This window comes from Lupinus angustifolius, chromosome LG04 (assembly GCF_001865875.1).
Source record: "Lupinus angustifolius cultivar Tanjil chromosome LG04, LupAngTanjil_v1.0, whole genome shotgun sequence".
Classification (NCBI taxonomy): domain Eukaryota; kingdom Viridiplantae; phylum Streptophyta; class Magnoliopsida; order Fabales; family Fabaceae; genus Lupinus; species Lupinus angustifolius.
In genome coordinates this window covers 22614444-22629611 of record NC_032012.1, presented here as the reverse complement: position 1 = coordinate 22629611, position 15168 = coordinate 22614444, and the positions used below count along the sequence as shown (strand labels likewise).

At 34.4% G+C, this 15168-nt stretch overlaps 3 protein-coding genes across 9 annotated transcripts; all 3 read right to left on the bottom strand.

Annotated features, from left to right (window-relative positions):
- On the bottom strand, positions 1-687 carry LOC109346278 (calvin cycle protein CP12-2, chloroplastic-like). Its single transcript, XM_019585755.1, has one exon. It carries the CDS (start codon positions 618-620, stop codon positions 222-224), a length of 399 nt encoding a protein of 132 aa, XP_019441300.1. The 5' UTR covers positions 621-687; the 3' UTR covers positions 1-221.
- On the bottom strand, positions 1491-3044 carry LOC109346279 (cytochrome c oxidase subunit 5C-2-like). Its single transcript, XM_019585756.1, has 3 exons — positions 2998-3044; positions 1609-1950; positions 1491-1573 (listed from the first exon to the last, which is right to left on the bottom strand). Exon 2 carries the CDS (start codon positions 1919-1921, stop codon positions 1727-1729), a length of 195 nt encoding a protein of 64 aa, XP_019441301.1. The 5' UTR covers positions 1922-1950; positions 2998-3044; the 3' UTR covers positions 1491-1573; positions 1609-1726.
- On the bottom strand, positions 4760-14435 carry LOC109346276 (histone-lysine N-methyltransferase EZA1). Of its 7 annotated transcripts, none has more exons than XR_002107502.1 (18): positions 14364-14435; positions 13631-13738; positions 12256-12527; positions 11895-12056; positions 11473-11557; positions 11179-11334; positions 11016-11063; positions 10862-10933; positions 9851-10410; positions 8379-8532; positions 7516-7736; positions 7049-7180; positions 6080-6167; positions 5907-5954; positions 5703-5831; positions 5476-5553; positions 5096-5361; positions 4760-5057 (listed from the first exon to the last, which is right to left on the bottom strand). XR_002107502.1 is itself a non-coding variant. In XM_019585749.1 (18 exons), the coding sequence occupies exons 1-17, from the start codon at positions 14418-14420 to the stop codon at positions 5170-5172; spliced, it is 2562 nt and encodes an 853-aa protein (XP_019441294.1). In that variant the 5' UTR covers positions 14421-14435; the 3' UTR covers positions 4760-5054; positions 5128-5169. The 7 variants fall into 7 exon arrangements, 6 of the variants coding, with proteins under 6 accessions (XP_019441294.1, XP_019441293.1, XP_019441295.1 ...); XM_019585749.1 differs by having other exon boundaries at positions 4760-5054; positions 5128-5361; XM_019585748.1 differs by having other exon boundaries at positions 4760-5361.

The following is a 15168-nucleotide window of genomic DNA, read 5'->3' as shown; positions in this document are numbered from 1 at the left end:
TAATAAAATAACTATAATTTAAAGAGAAGTCACCATGAGCAAATGAACCTATAATAACGTCTGGTTCACTTCTTAAGATATGTCATATCATATGCTATAGATTATGGATTATGCCCAGATACATATAGATTTATACATGGTGTAGGACTGTAGGTATCTTAACATTCAAGAAACGCTAAGAAACATGAAACTTTGATATCAATTATCACTGTGTCTCATACTCAATTGTCATAAGTGCGACACTCATCAGTCTCAGGGTTGTCCTTGCAGTAAGCATCCAGAGGGTCAGTGTTCTTCTTCTTGTCTCTGGCGTGGCTCGCGGCGGCGCTCAGCTCCTCAACCTCATCCCATGCAGCCACACACTCTCCGCTGACCGGGTCTCCAGAGCATGCCTCCTCCGCATTCTTTATGCTCTCCTCCACCTTCTCCGATATACTGTCTGGTGCTGCACGCACGGCTATAAGGTTTACCTTCCGATCTGACCCGTGTGTAGCCAAAGAAATCTGGTTAAGCTTGAACAACAACGGGAACTTCATGGCTTGTACCTTTTGAGGTGATGAGTTTGGTCCCTTAACAAGTACCCTAGAACTTGAAAGGCTCATACCAGCTATTGTTGCCATTATATTTTTCTTCCCTTTTTATTTGTGGTGTTGTAGTAAAGAAAGGATTTAGAGTGGAGATTAAGTTATAAGATGGGAAGAGATATATAACCCAGCATGGTGAAGATTAGTGTTCGCATAATTCTTATCTGGTGGCAACCATTTGCAACCTTCCACGTGAACCCATATCAAGATATTTCTTCTTTTATATTTGGGTTAGAAAAATGTTTTTCATTCTAGCTCTTGTTTTCACATGAACTCATGGTTGCTGTTAGTTATAACTTGAATTTCGACTCCTGAAAACTAAGTTCTGGAGTATTTGGTCATAAAAATCTTGATATTTTGATGTTCTTTTATAAAAATGTTTGTTTGGACGTGAAAATATCATCTGCCTATCAAAGTGGTCTCTTATTTCGGCCTGACAGATGTTATCATATCCGTACCACATTTATTGTCCCAAAATGAATGTTAATTCATGTGTGATTGATAAAAAGATTACTTAATTATTAAACTTTTAAATTAGATACATTTTTTTCAACAAGTATAATAATATGTTCCCTGTTATATGTGCCATGAATAATACAAACAAAATAGTTAAAAAATGTGATACCCAACTGTTATGTATTTGTTGCTTCAATGTGAACATAGACTAACTACGCAGAATTTTTTTGGCTTAATATTATATTACAATTACAATTTTTTTAAAATCACATTCTTGCAACAAAAAAACGTAAAGCTATGCATTCAGACAATAATAGTAGTAACATTTTCTCCCGATTTTTAGTAATAAAACTTTATCACCTTAGCCTAGGCAATGTTTTTAATCTTTCAGCGTTTGTTTTCAATTTCACAGTTATGACATGTTTACAAAGTACCAAAGCTATCACATTGAACAGAGTAACATTCATAAATGAGCTTACAGTTCTAGTAAGAATTCGTTACAAAAGTAATGATAATATAAGGTTTATTCTAAGCCAATTACCAAAACTTGTCAAAACTCAATATCAAGTAAACTTATTATTTTGAATCATAAAGTAGGCTCATTTACATTTCAAGAGCCATATGAATATAGCAGGAAAAAAAAGGCCAATAAAGATGGCCAGCATAGGCACCAAGCAATAAAAAATTTACTCTTCTTCTGCAATAACACTAATCTCACCCTTTTCCAGAAGATCATAAAAGGTCCTAACCTTTCTCTGTTCATTCCAGTGATGCATCTTCCAGATACCACCAGCAGCTAAACCCAGTGTTATTCCAATAAGTAACTCCTTCACAACACTTGGTCCCTTCAAGGTAGCATGAGCAATCCTAGGACCAGACATTTCCTTCTTTATCTTCAAGCTCGTAAAATCTACAAGTTACAGAACAATGGTTTTAGAAAAACTTCAAAAATAAAACATGGGTATGGTCCAAAACAGAATCACCAATCTATCAGTATATTTGGATTGAAGAACAACAACAACCAATCATTTATCTCACTAGGTGGGGTCGGCTACATGGATTGAACAACGCCATAATACTGTATCATACATCATGTTTTTGCATTGAGCAAAATGAAGGGAAAAAGGGAGCAAAAAGAGAAGAAAAGGAGAGATTTAATTTCTTGTTGGAGGTTTCTCTCTACAAAAGAAAGAGAGGAACACCAGAGCCGTTGCCTCTCATTCACCACCATGTCAGTTCGATAAACCCTTAAAATCAGAGGCGAATAATTCAGGGATTGTTAGATGAGGTTTAATATAAAATTGATCCATGAAAAATTAACCCCTAGTTTCACTCATGTACCAAACTGCACCCCACCGTCAAACAAATCATACATGGTGGCAATTGCACTGGAATAATGTCAATGAGACAAACACTAGTACAACAACTACATCGTAACAACAGTTATAGCTATGTGTTCTCAAAACAAGCATTATCCATGAGTTCATATACATCAACTCACCAATTAGCTTCTTTTGGTTAACTAAACTTTCTGTGAAATAAAGTTCGCGTCAAAGATAAGCTTATAAAAACCACAAAAGCACAACCCAAAACATAAACAGAAAACTAGCACATGGATTATTTCACCAAAAAATAGAAAAAGAAAAGAAAAATTATGCTTCTATAATTTCCCTCTAACCAGATTTGATAATAATAATCACCAATTTTACGTCAAACGATCAACGTTTTCCAACTGAAATCTCAATTCCCAATAATCAACGATTTCATTTTTTTCTCCGAAATTGTATGGTATATGAAACAGATCAACAAAATGAACAATAATATTGAATGAGTTTATTGTCACAATAGGAAAGGGAATTAATCAGCGTTAAGAAATGAATATAAAATAAGGAAGAAGATAAATAAAGAATGAAAAGAGTGCATGGTTTTATGTTACAGGATCCATGAGAGGACTCACCTGAGAGAGAGAAAGAGATGCGAGGCGGAGACGAAGTCGTGAATGAAGTTCGGGAACAGACAATGATGTACTGATGCTAAGGCTCGTCATGGGCCCTTACAGCCCAACTATAATTTCATTTGGGCTCACTTAAATTTAGTACAGTAATCACTCTTGCTGCAACCCTACATTTTCTTTTTAAACATATTATGCCAAATGTTCTGTTAGTTTGGTAATTGGATTTTGGAGGAGAAGGTTTGTGATTCATTACACAAGTGTATTTCATGACTGTTAAGCCTTTTCAACTTTCATTTTCTTTCTTTCCCCTCCAAAATCTAATCTAACTCCCAAACTAACACTGTTTGTGAGTTAGATTTAATGAAGGTTTGAGAATATCTTATAAGGGTATTTCATTGCTCTAAGCTTTCTCATTTTCTTCGTTTCTCTAAAAAATTTAACTCCCAAACAAACCCTTAATAACTACTTTTCTTATTCTAATATATATATATATAGTTTTTTATATTATCAAAAGTATTAACGCATGATCTATTTTTATTCATGGATGATATATGATATAATAATCTTAAACTATATATTAACAATAAATATTAAAATCATCATTGATTCTTTGACAAGTGATTTATCGGAGGGTATTGGTTAGATAAAAAAATTATAAGTAGAGATAATCATAAAATATTAAATATAGTAGCATTTTCATATCTCAACTCATTCTTTATTTAATAATCTTGTTATTACATATTAATGTTAATATAAATAAAGATATATAGACTAAAATTTTAATGAATATTAGATATTGAATTTATTATTACTTGTAATGGTATATTTTACTTTGGAGGTATATAAACCTTCATGCAAAACCATGTTAACAAAAGAGAATTGTGTGGGGGTATAATGTGCAAAGGGATTGCTACATGTACCAAGCAAGTCCATCACTACACAGTATGACATATGAAAGCCAATATTAACTAAGTCAAATATTCAACTATTCCTAAATTTATGTTGTTTGCGTGTACAGTGATCCCAAGTCCTTGATTTCCTCTAACTCAGTAGTCTTACCCCCCAGTTTGTAGGCCTTGGTCCGTGCCACTATCTCCTTCCTCAGCTATACTTTAATTGCTTAAAGGTATCCGTATTCACCAGAGTTCTCAACAATTGTTTATTGCGATTCATACCGGTATTGCACGACTTGTACATCACTTTTATGCCTTCAATTGAAATGGTCCATGATATTCTTACCGGTATTGACCTTCCACCACTCGTGTAGATTATGTCTCAGAAATTAATACATATGATCATATGGACTTCGATGTTGAGATTGCATCTGTGAAGGAACTCTGTCAACTGAAAAGTGATAATGACAAACTTTGTGGCCTACGAGTCATTGACTAATCCAATTGTTTAATTTTCACAAGGTGTGTTGGAGTGATGTGAGTATTAGTGGGATCACTGAGGACGTGAAGCTGCTGGTAGATTAGAAAATCATGCAGAGATAGCTAAGTGATGTACAAGTGCAACTTTTCAATGTGATGAGCAAATCCATTAGGCCAAAGTTCCTTGGTTTTAGAAGCCAGAAGCTGCAAATTAAATGCTCATCACAACCAAGCATCTGTATCGTAACTGGCTAATTGCAACTGTTGTAGCTCTATGACTGTCGCCTTTCATGGTAATTTGTCAGACGCCATCAAACACACTACTACTATCCAAGTTTCTGATTGGTTCAGTTTTTCATGATTTAGAAGTTGAATGTGTGTTTGATTTGTGATAATAATTAATGTACTTCAAACTTCCCATTCCAATTACAAAATCCACATATCAGTGTCGAATATCCAAAATAACATTTATATCCAAACATTTATATCTTATTCCTAGTAAGAACATTCATATCTTATTCATGAAAATATGTAACATAAAATGCCAGACTAACCATAATGCATAGCATTAATATCCAAACATCTAGGTAATTATAGCTTATTGTCCTTTGCTTCATCTATTGCCCATTTAATTGTTTGACTGTATCATACCAGTTCTAGGCATAATATGCATAACAATTGTTAGTTTTCTTCCTCATCATAGTTGGATCCTTTTCCCATCGGATGTCACAAGTTTGTCTTTGGAGAGAATGTAATGCCAGAAGCCAAACATTTGTGCATCCTGGACCTTAGCCATGACTAATCAATGAGACTGGTGTTTCTTTGCTCTCCCTTGAGAAACTGATGATTCATCTCTCTTGGAACCCTCGGGTTTACGAGCCCATGGCGGTGCTTGATCTGGACCATAGCAATAATCATAGAAGAGCTCCTCGCTAGCATCAATATGTTCCTTGGCAAAGATGCCTACTCGATGATCTCCAGCAACCAGCATTACCTATGCAACCAGTACAAGAGGCCAATCATTGTGACAATTCAAAGATCAAATTCAAGTTCCTGAGCCCAAAACGTAACTTTTAGAGCTCCCAAAATCATAAGTTTGTGAACTCACCTTTGCATAGCAGTTGGGGTTTGATGAGTGGTTTGCAAATTTCAACTTGTCTCCTTTGCGATAAGCATCAAGAACGTACTGCGAACAAACAGATAAAACTTTAAAATCCCTATATAATTAAACGATATATGATCACCTTATAAATTACAAGGAAGCTCAAATCAATCGGAAAAGAATCTAGTGGGGGCCCAAGTCGAGAGAAAATGCAGATGATGTGAGACACTTACCTGATCATTCAAGTCAAAAAGGAAAGAAGAGTTTGCACGATCATAAATTTTCCCACGTTTGTCTGCTTCTCGGTGGGAGATTAGTTCCCCTGTGTACTCTCCTAGGTAATCATTTTTGTTAACTGGGTTCTGAAATGTCATCATCAATTAGTGAGATAAACAAGCTAACATCATTATAAAACAGACAAGTCCATGAATGTCAACCTTCAAGAAAGCTCCCCACCCAGCAACATCAGACTTTGCCAAAAGAATCTGACAGACAGAAAAAAGAACAGTTTGAGACACAGATGTGTGCAGTATGCATTCATGATTATGATTCATGAGAATTAAATGCAGATAATGTTAACTTGTTAAATATCAGACCCAGAACTACTAACCCTCTGTTGTTGCCTTAAAAGAAGCCTCATATTTCCACATTGACCTTCTCCACGCCGAGGTGGCTCCCCTAATGAACCATCCCCGCAACTGTAGAGAGAATATAAAATTTAGAATAACATACAATGTTGATTAAAGTTTCAACCGATACACTAAAGGGAATTCAAGTAGTGTCAAACTAGAAGAGGGTAAGTAGAGAGTTATCAATTCATTGTTTCTGGAGTTTTCTTCTTTTTTAATCAATATAATTCAATAAAAATTGAAATTAATTCTAGACAGATTTGAGAACTGAAAGGAAGATTTAACTTTACAGAAGAAAATGGAAATTTCATCTCAAACCCAGTCATTCATAGCTGTAAAAGATATATGCCATCTTGCCAGACCCTGATGTCAGAGACTACGGCAGTGTGGAAGGTCACATTTTGTAGATTTTTACTGATGAATCACAGCCACGAGAACGTGACACGTTTAAACCGTTCAACCCTTTTGTTTTTAATAGGGTGCAATACAAAAATACCCGAAGATCATCTTCAATAATCTCACAATGAAGTATATTTTTGTTGATAATTTTTTCTTTGAACCATAGCTGCTAAAGATTAATATTTGGAAAATCCTACTCTTTTGATGAAACTTTGATACACTTAGCTGACTATCATTTGACCAAATTAAGATTTTCTGAAGCCATAATAATTATCTAAACTGGAAATAAATTAAATGATTACAGAAATGTAACTTTGCTTTCTCAATTCAGCAAAGATAAGCATATATGAGATCAGGGAAACAAGAAAAAATTGCAAAGGTTTGCCATTATCAACCTAAAAAGTCAAAAAGGGCAGATACTACTAAATTATTGAGATAAAAATATTATCACCTTCTCAATCAGGTGAGGTATTAGAACTGATACATGTAAATTCAAAAAACCTAGGAGGCATAAAATCAAGTTCACCGTAAAAACAGTTGAGACACGTTACCTAACCCAGCAATTTCGACATACATCTGGGTCACATTCACGTCCAGCAGCAAAGCATGGGCATTGTCGACTTCTGCACTGACTCTTGGCACAATGGCACCCTCTGAACCGGTTTTTGCAGCTCTTCGAACAACTGAAGATAGAAAAGTTAATGCATAATTTGTTAACAATTACATTATCCAAGTCTATATGAATAGTTCAAAATCATGTTGAATAAAGGAAAATGTATTTTACAGGTGCTTTGCCGAACATGGAGAAATTCATTTGAAGAAGTAGCTTCATGTTAACAGTTATATTGTACATATCTCTTGTCACTCTGAAAAAGGTGTTTTACTATTGTTGTATGAGTTCAAAGACTTAGCTAGCCAAGTAACCATAGACAATTAAAAGAGATCAACAATGAAATTTCCTGCAATTTTCTCTTCTATTCCATTACTCAAAAAGTTACATAAATGAAAATAGACATACCCACAATATTTTTCACAACAAGTTCCAGCATTAACACAAGGGCATTCCTTTCCACACATTGGCTGACATCCACATGGTGTATACTGCTGGCATGATTGGTTCTTCCCATCAGCAACTCTTTTCCATATTGATGGGTGGCCAGCAGACTTCCAAGAATATTTAAACTTTCTTGTTTTGCCCTTTTTCCTCAGCATCCGTGATCTTGATGGTATCTCTTGGTCCTAAAATTTAATGTCAGATTCAAAAGCAAGTTTTTGGCATCTAAGTAGCAGGGTACTCATAAGATTGTAGAAGTTGTAAGAACTCAGAACAAAAAATTGCATAATAAATTCAAGTGAAGAAATATGAAAATAATAGAAAACAGGATAAGGAATCTTCTCAACGCTACAATGAAACTATAGAGGTAAGAAAGAAGAAAATAATATACACATATTAGAAAAAGTAACTCGATCCCTTTGCATGTACAATCAAGAAACACTTTATTAATAAGACAACTAATAATGAAGTGCTAGAAAAATCCGACAATCAAAGACAACAATTCTTATTTCGTAAAGTTTGATGTACTAGATGATGGAATTGGAGATACCAATTCTAATGAAGCCAAGAAATTTGGTATATGATAATGTTGGTTAAATAAGTTATTTTTCCTTAATAAATTTGGTCATAACCTTTTGGTGATTACAACAACTAAGCCTTGTCCCACTAGGCGGAGATTTTTAGTACATACAATACATTACGTATGGAAAATTTTATTTTCTATCTTCATGAAGGCCCGCCACACCCCAAAAGAAAATAACAAAAAGACAATAAGAGAAGACAGAAAGAAGACTGGATTGGGTAAGCCATAAGCATATAATTCTCACTGTGCACACTCCATCAATTTTTCCTTTGTCGCCCATGATTGAACTTGGTGCAACGATGGATCCAGGGGGCATGGACTTTCCACCAGCTTGCATGTAACTAGCTACTTCTATGCAAGTCTTCAAGCCAGAAAGTAAGTTCCTTGCTATGAGGCAACTGCAGAACGAGTTGCACAAGACATGAACACAAACTAAACAAAATTAGATCAATACGATATTTATAACTTGAAAATGAGCTCTGCTTAAACACTCAACAAAAGAAAGTAGGAACTTTACTTTAGTTTTCTTTATGGACAAATAGTCACAATTGGGATAGTTAACTACAAAGAGGTTTCAAATTCATGCATTTCAATAGTTGCATATTACTCACAGTTGAAAGAAAATCAACTTCCAGAAGAACCATAGTTGTTTTACCTAGACCGATCCAGCCAGTTGAACTGGGGAACCCGTGACCCACAATTTGAACAGGTCCGATTCTTATCCATTGTGGGTTTTCATATTGACTCAATCAAACCCGGAAAATCCATTTGCCCGGGTTTTAAGATATATAAACTTTTAAATTGCCTAATTGTAGGATTTGAACTTGGTACACAAAAAACCCTTGTGATTAAGTGCATTATGCCACTAAACAGTATTTTTATTATGTTCTTTATTTTTCAATTTATATAATCATGTATTCAATCTATTTCTCAAACATGATGCTGCACAATTATCACTTTTAGTTTGATTACATCACATTATATTTTTTATGAGGTATTTTTCTCATATGGTATTCTCAATAAAAAAACTTGTCTGGGTTTTCCGGTTTGAATGCTTCACCATTGGTTAGAGCGATTACCTGATGGCCTCGCGTTTTGACCAGGTCAGTGTCAGGCCCAAGTCATACAACAAACATTCAACTTCAAGTGTTATTACTGATAGCATAATCCAATGATTTGCACCAGAAAGAAGAATATTTACAAATGTATAAGTACAAGCGTGACATGTTATATGGTTCCCTCTCAGCAGCATATATAGTCTTCATTTTTCTCTACCTCTATCATTTCCTATTTTTTTGGAGGAGGGGGGTCAAGTTGACATTAATTTCTTTGGGAACAAGATTGTAAGAAAACTCACCACTCACAAGACATGAAAAGCACTTAATAGCTCAGTTGAGAAAGCATAGGGTAAGTGCAATCAAAATTTACAAAATCCTTCCAGCTTAGTGTTTCTTTACCCATAACTGCACATGTCTTCAAGAAGATTAAATAAATGCAATTGAAACTAAAGGTTGAAGATGGGTTTGTAGGATTTGTGGACAAAAAGAGAGCCACTTTCAATGCAGGAAAAAAAGGATTTAGACAGTGTGCAAAATTGGCAGCACAAAACACACACTAAGCACGAGAAAGTTAGCACTCACACTTCAGACTAAATTTGTTGCAGTCCTATAATTTCTCGACATCATAGTGTGAGTTGAAACACAGAAAGCTTCATACCTGTTTCTGCCAAACATTTCTACTCCCTTCAAGTATAATTCTTTCTCTAGAGGTTTCCAATGAGTGAGATTTAGTTCCATTGAATTGGACAACAACTTCAATTCTGTCTCATTTGTGACATCTTTTGGTCTGTCCCCGATACTTTTGCCATGATCACCATGGCAAATGCTAGAAGAAACAGTTAACTTATTTGGAGTATGTTCAACAGATTTGTCTAGAGTTACACATGCAATTGTGAGTTTACTTTCATGAAATGCACCCAAACTTAGGTTCTCACTAGAATTATTGATTGCAGTAACTGCATCATTAGAGATTCTTTTCAGCTTTTTACAAGAATTCTGAGAATCATCAGAAGACAATGTCGAGTCACATAGAGCTCTGTCTGACTGATCAGTGACTTTATGTTTCCCCATACTTTCTGAGACAGGAACATTTAAATTGAGCTCTCCACGACAATTAACTTCTGTTGGAGGGTGTGTAATACTTTGATTTCCAGGTTCCTCTGCACTATAGGGTGCCATTACCTGATCTGTCTCTTTCATAATTGTAGTTTTCTTATCCTGAAAAGATACAGGAGTTCAATCATCTGAAAAACTTTTGACAACATTTAACTGCATGCAAATGAAATGGCGAAGTATTGCACTTTTTCCCACGAAACATATAAGAAACGTTAATGAGGTGTTATTATAACTGGTTGCAAAAGCCATGGAATCACTCATCATATATGAAGTCGAAAGCATGTCTTAATAAGGCTATATAGCTCTCAAATATTTTTACTATAATTACTTTCAATACAACTAACAAAACAGTGTAGAAATGCTACCATAATATTGTATACTGATCCAGCAGTCAACAAAACCAACCCAAACAGAATACCAGCAGAAGAAGAATTTTTTTTGACAAAACTCATTTTGATCTATTTTGAAATAGAAATCAAGTAAAAAATCTATTCTTTCCTGCACCAAAGTACCAAAAAAAAGTACTTAAATTTCAGATAAATAAGAAGAATACCTGAAGGTAACACTGATCACTGCATGGTTTCCTGTCAACTTCAGGCTCGGACCAAACTGTTAGCTTTTCACACTGAAGTAAACCATCAAATTAACTTCATGGATGAAGTAAACTTCAGATTAAGTTGAAAATAACATAGGCCACTGTTCCTTACAGGATATATCAAGGGTTGAGAACAGCCATGCAGACGACAGTCAAAAACCTGTTGTAGGAAAGCAGAAAACCAAGATGCACAAGATATTAAATATCATATTTGATACTATGATGATGACGATAAGAATGCTAAAAAGATAATGATATAGTATTTTAGTACATACCAGGCACCGACGACAGAAGAGATTATCAAAAGAATCTAATGCAGCACTCAGGTTTCCCCCCAAACATATGCCAACGGGAGATTCATATTCTCTTGAGCCTTCTGAATGTTGGTCCAACCTACTAATATTCTTTTCCTTGATACTTTTGTACCTTTCCTGCATACACGAAAACAATTTCTGGCAAGAATAAAAATGGGTTCTCACGATAAATCCCCAGTACAAAATTTATTTTTCAATAATTAATGAAGATTAATAATCATCAAGTATAAGTGTCAATAAGTTTTTCTAGATCACCTGAATTTCTAAACTGGTGCCACCAACAAACTGGCTAACAATATTCAATACCTCCTCATTTAACCCATGTTCCTCAAACGCCATCCTAGTAGATTCAAGAGTCAAGACAGTAATTTTAGAATGGAGTAACTTAGGATATCTGAACAATGATAGAAATTATGGCCTATGCGTTTTAAAATGCTTAGCTTAAACATCTTGTGTTGTCAACATACATGTCTTACTTCCTGAATACTTGAGCAGCATGGAAAACCATTTGAGTAACAAAGCATCTATGTCACTCATCAATTAGAAATGTTATCTAAGGATTCAAATAACCAACCACATATGTTGCAATCAAGATCTATTGTTCTTTCTCACTGGACCTTTCTTCACAAATGAATGGACCTTCTACATGCAACTGTATCATCTCCATTTTAACTTACCATAGAACGCGGTCTTCAGCCTCAGAAAACTCATGTTTTTCTTCCTCAGATTCTATCAACTCTTCCTCACTGTCACTACATATCAGTGCTTCACTTCCATGTTGATCATAGTAGATACGTCGTCTTCCAACAACTGACTGATCTTCAGCCATTCTCTGATTTCTGTTGCATGTGAAAGATTTTGAAATAGCAGAAAATACATAAACAAATCTGCACGTGTAACTGACCATTAAGTTATTAAATCTAAGTTTCTATTTTAAAATGGAATACAAATCAAGAAGCAGGTAGTTTCACTTAGGAAAATAATTGCACATCAGGAATGGCAGAACAGGAAATTAAAATATTTAAAAGTCAAACTAACCTGTCCAAAAAAATCCAAGATGTATACGGTGGTAATCTTTCGATGTATGGAATCTTGATACTTGTTGTAGCTAATATATCTTGATTGTTGTGGTCATTGTCTCCTGAACCCTGAGAGGAACCACTGACTTTACATAAAGGATGGTCAATTCGTGAAGAAAGCAATGGAATTGACCTATTTTCCTCCGTCTGCGAAGAGTAAAGTCTTGATGTTGCTGAAGTGACCCCAGAAATATGACATTGTAGTTTGTGCTCATTCTTCTGAATTTTCTCCTACAGAAATATAATCAACATTATTTGCAAGCTGACTAGCGAGGTGTACAAAAAGAAGCCATCTCAACCTTCAGTATTTCAAAAAATAAACTGAAATCACTAATCAATCTTTGATTAGGAATATTTTTCTTCCCGACAAATCCTTTTTGAAATTCAAAGCTCCCTCTAAGGCAGAGTCTTTTTTTGTATTTCAGTACTTTCAGAATTAATACTAATGGCATGTTGCAGGTTCATAGGCCACCTAAAGCCCTTTCCCCTAATGTGTGTTATATGCAATGCTTGCTTCGAATTTATAGCTCACCTATTTGTACATTGTTTTGCTGACATTCCTTTATGAATTATGGTCTCTTTATTCGGAATTTTCTGTGAATGTTGGGTGCATCCTACTTTCCTCCTGAACCAATTTTCTATGGCTAACTTTCATGGTTTTGATATAAGAAAAGAGATCAACTTTTATGTCAATGTGCAATCCATGGTACAATATGGCGTATTTGGTTATAGAGTGAAGCTCTCGTTTTCAAGGATTTAGTACGCCGTTTGATTTAGGATAAGATTTAGTACACCATTTGATTTGGTGCAAAGCTCATGGCCTTTTTATGGGGTTTCTCTAACAAACATGTAGGGGGATTGGGAAGCTTTGTTACATTGATTTTCTCCTTCTTCATGAATGTGTCACATTTTGTTCTTTTGTTAAGGATGATTCCTAATCCTCCTCACTCTTATAACTCTTACCTCAATAATTTCTTCCTTTTACCAAAAAAATATGAAGTTGTATCCGAGAATGACTCTATGGTAAAACAATCGTTGGAAACTCATACAAAAGGTTGCACAAATATAACCAGACAAATCAGAAAATTTAAAAATAATGTAAAATCAAAAGGAAATGGAAGGGTCTTGAACATGTGTTCCTTAACTCTGCCAGTATCCAATTCTTAGTGGAAAATGTCAAAGAAAAACTGAACCAACAGTTCTCAAAATTTGAGTTAGCACAAAACAGTAAATGTTACTAAAAGGTCAGTGTCATTTTCTTCCATAATCATTGAAAGAACAAAAAAAAGCTTGAACCATTCCAAAAAAGAGTATCCTCCTAGTTGCAAACTTACTTTAATGAACACAATTCTCTCTTCCTGAATTTGCTTTTTCAACTGATTTATCTTGATTGACAAGTCTCTAACAGCATCATCATCTTCTTCTGGCTCTCCATGCTGTTTCTGTCAATATTATAGAATAAACTACTACAGTTATTGCATAAAAAATGAACAAAACATAATTTAATACCTTAACAAAAAAAGGTCCAAAAACAAAATCCTTTGTATATAAAGTTCAATTCTCATGCGATGCAGCAGAGGATCTATCATCTATTAATCGTTTTTAACAGGAATTATAGACAACCAAAATTCAATATTAAAGTAATCGGAAAACCCTACTCAATTACTGTGCTATGAGCTATCCATGTAAGAACAGAAAGTTTCTAAATGGATAAATTATAATCGATAATTCGTGATTATCCGATTAAATTAGAAAATTCTATGTAATCGCCACGAGAATCAAATTCAGAAACATGATTGCGACAACGGTTCCGAGAAATCAGGAAAGGAAGTTGAATCAGGATGATATTAATTGTAAGAGAAACTGACACAAGGTTTGGGAGCAGAGTCGGTGGATTTGGAAACCATGAATGATTCGGTGTTGAACTGAGTGAATCAAAGGAAGAAGAAAGGGTTAGAGAGAGAGGGAGGGAGAGAAGCAAGTACTTCTCACTCTGTAGAACTTAACTCAAGTGATGAATGAATTGACAAAGAAGAGAAAATAGTAAAAGGTTTTTGAGATTTTTACTCTTTTGGTGGAGGGTCTACCACGTAACGTAATTTCTGCTTCCGTTTCACGCGCCATTTATTACTGTCCCATCCTTCTTCTACGCACGAATTATGCACCACCACTACTTTTCATTTTTCTGTCCTTTTCTTATACCGTTCTACGCATGATGACATCATTTTCTGGTTAGCTTGTATTTATTATGGGGTGGTGGTGGGCCTATATTTATATTGATAGGAGATTATCTTATTTAGATTCAGTTTTTTTCATTTTATTTAAATTTATTTATATTTTATGTTTAATTTGTTAGTTATTATTTGAATTATTATTATTTTAATTTTAAGTGTAATTCATATGTATAGTAAGTATAAAAACTTATATACAGTCATTACATCATCTATCATTTATTTATATTATTACTTTTTTCAATAGTTAAAGATAATTAAATTTAAACAGTGAATGATACAATGACAATATATAAAACTCATACATTATTAATATATACATCTTTTTCTATTATCTTATTGTTTATAACAATTTTGATCTATATAATAAATTATTTAGACTTAGTCACATTTGAGTTTCATCAATTGTTACCATCATAAATTTATATATTATAGTAGGACACTTTCATTTTATTGTAACTTGTTTGACCACTCACGGGTATAAAAATTTGGTTCAGTTCAGTTTTTTGTGCATTTTAGTGACCGAACCGATCAAAAACATATGATTCAGTTCTGTTTAATTAACCACAAATTTAACTATAAGAACCAAACGGAACCGAATCGCTCTTGAATGATTTGGTTCGGTTCCACAGTTTATTCAT

Excerpts from the sequence above, each read along its gene's own strand:
- LOC109346278 (XM_019585755.1), bottom strand. The coding sequence starts at position 620 with ATGGCAACAATAGCTGGTATGAGCCTTTCAAGTTCTAGGGTACTTGTT.
- LOC109346279 (XM_019585756.1), bottom strand. The coding sequence starts at position 1,921 with ATGTCTGGTCCTAGGATTGCTCATGCTACCTTGAAGGGACCAAGTGTT.
- LOC109346276 (XM_019585748.1), bottom strand. The coding sequence starts at position 14,420 with ATGGCGCGTGAAACGGAAGCAGAAATTACGTTACGTGGTAGACCCTCC. Across the intron at positions 11,558-11,894 it reads GCTGAAGACCGCGTTCTATG|GATGGCGTTTGAGGAACATG; the intron begins GTAAGTTAAAAT and ends TGAATCTACTAG. Across the intron at positions 5,554-5,702 it reads TTTTTGACTTGAATGATCAG|TACGTTCTTGATGCTTATCG; the intron begins GTAAGTGTCTCA and ends GTTTGTTCGCAG.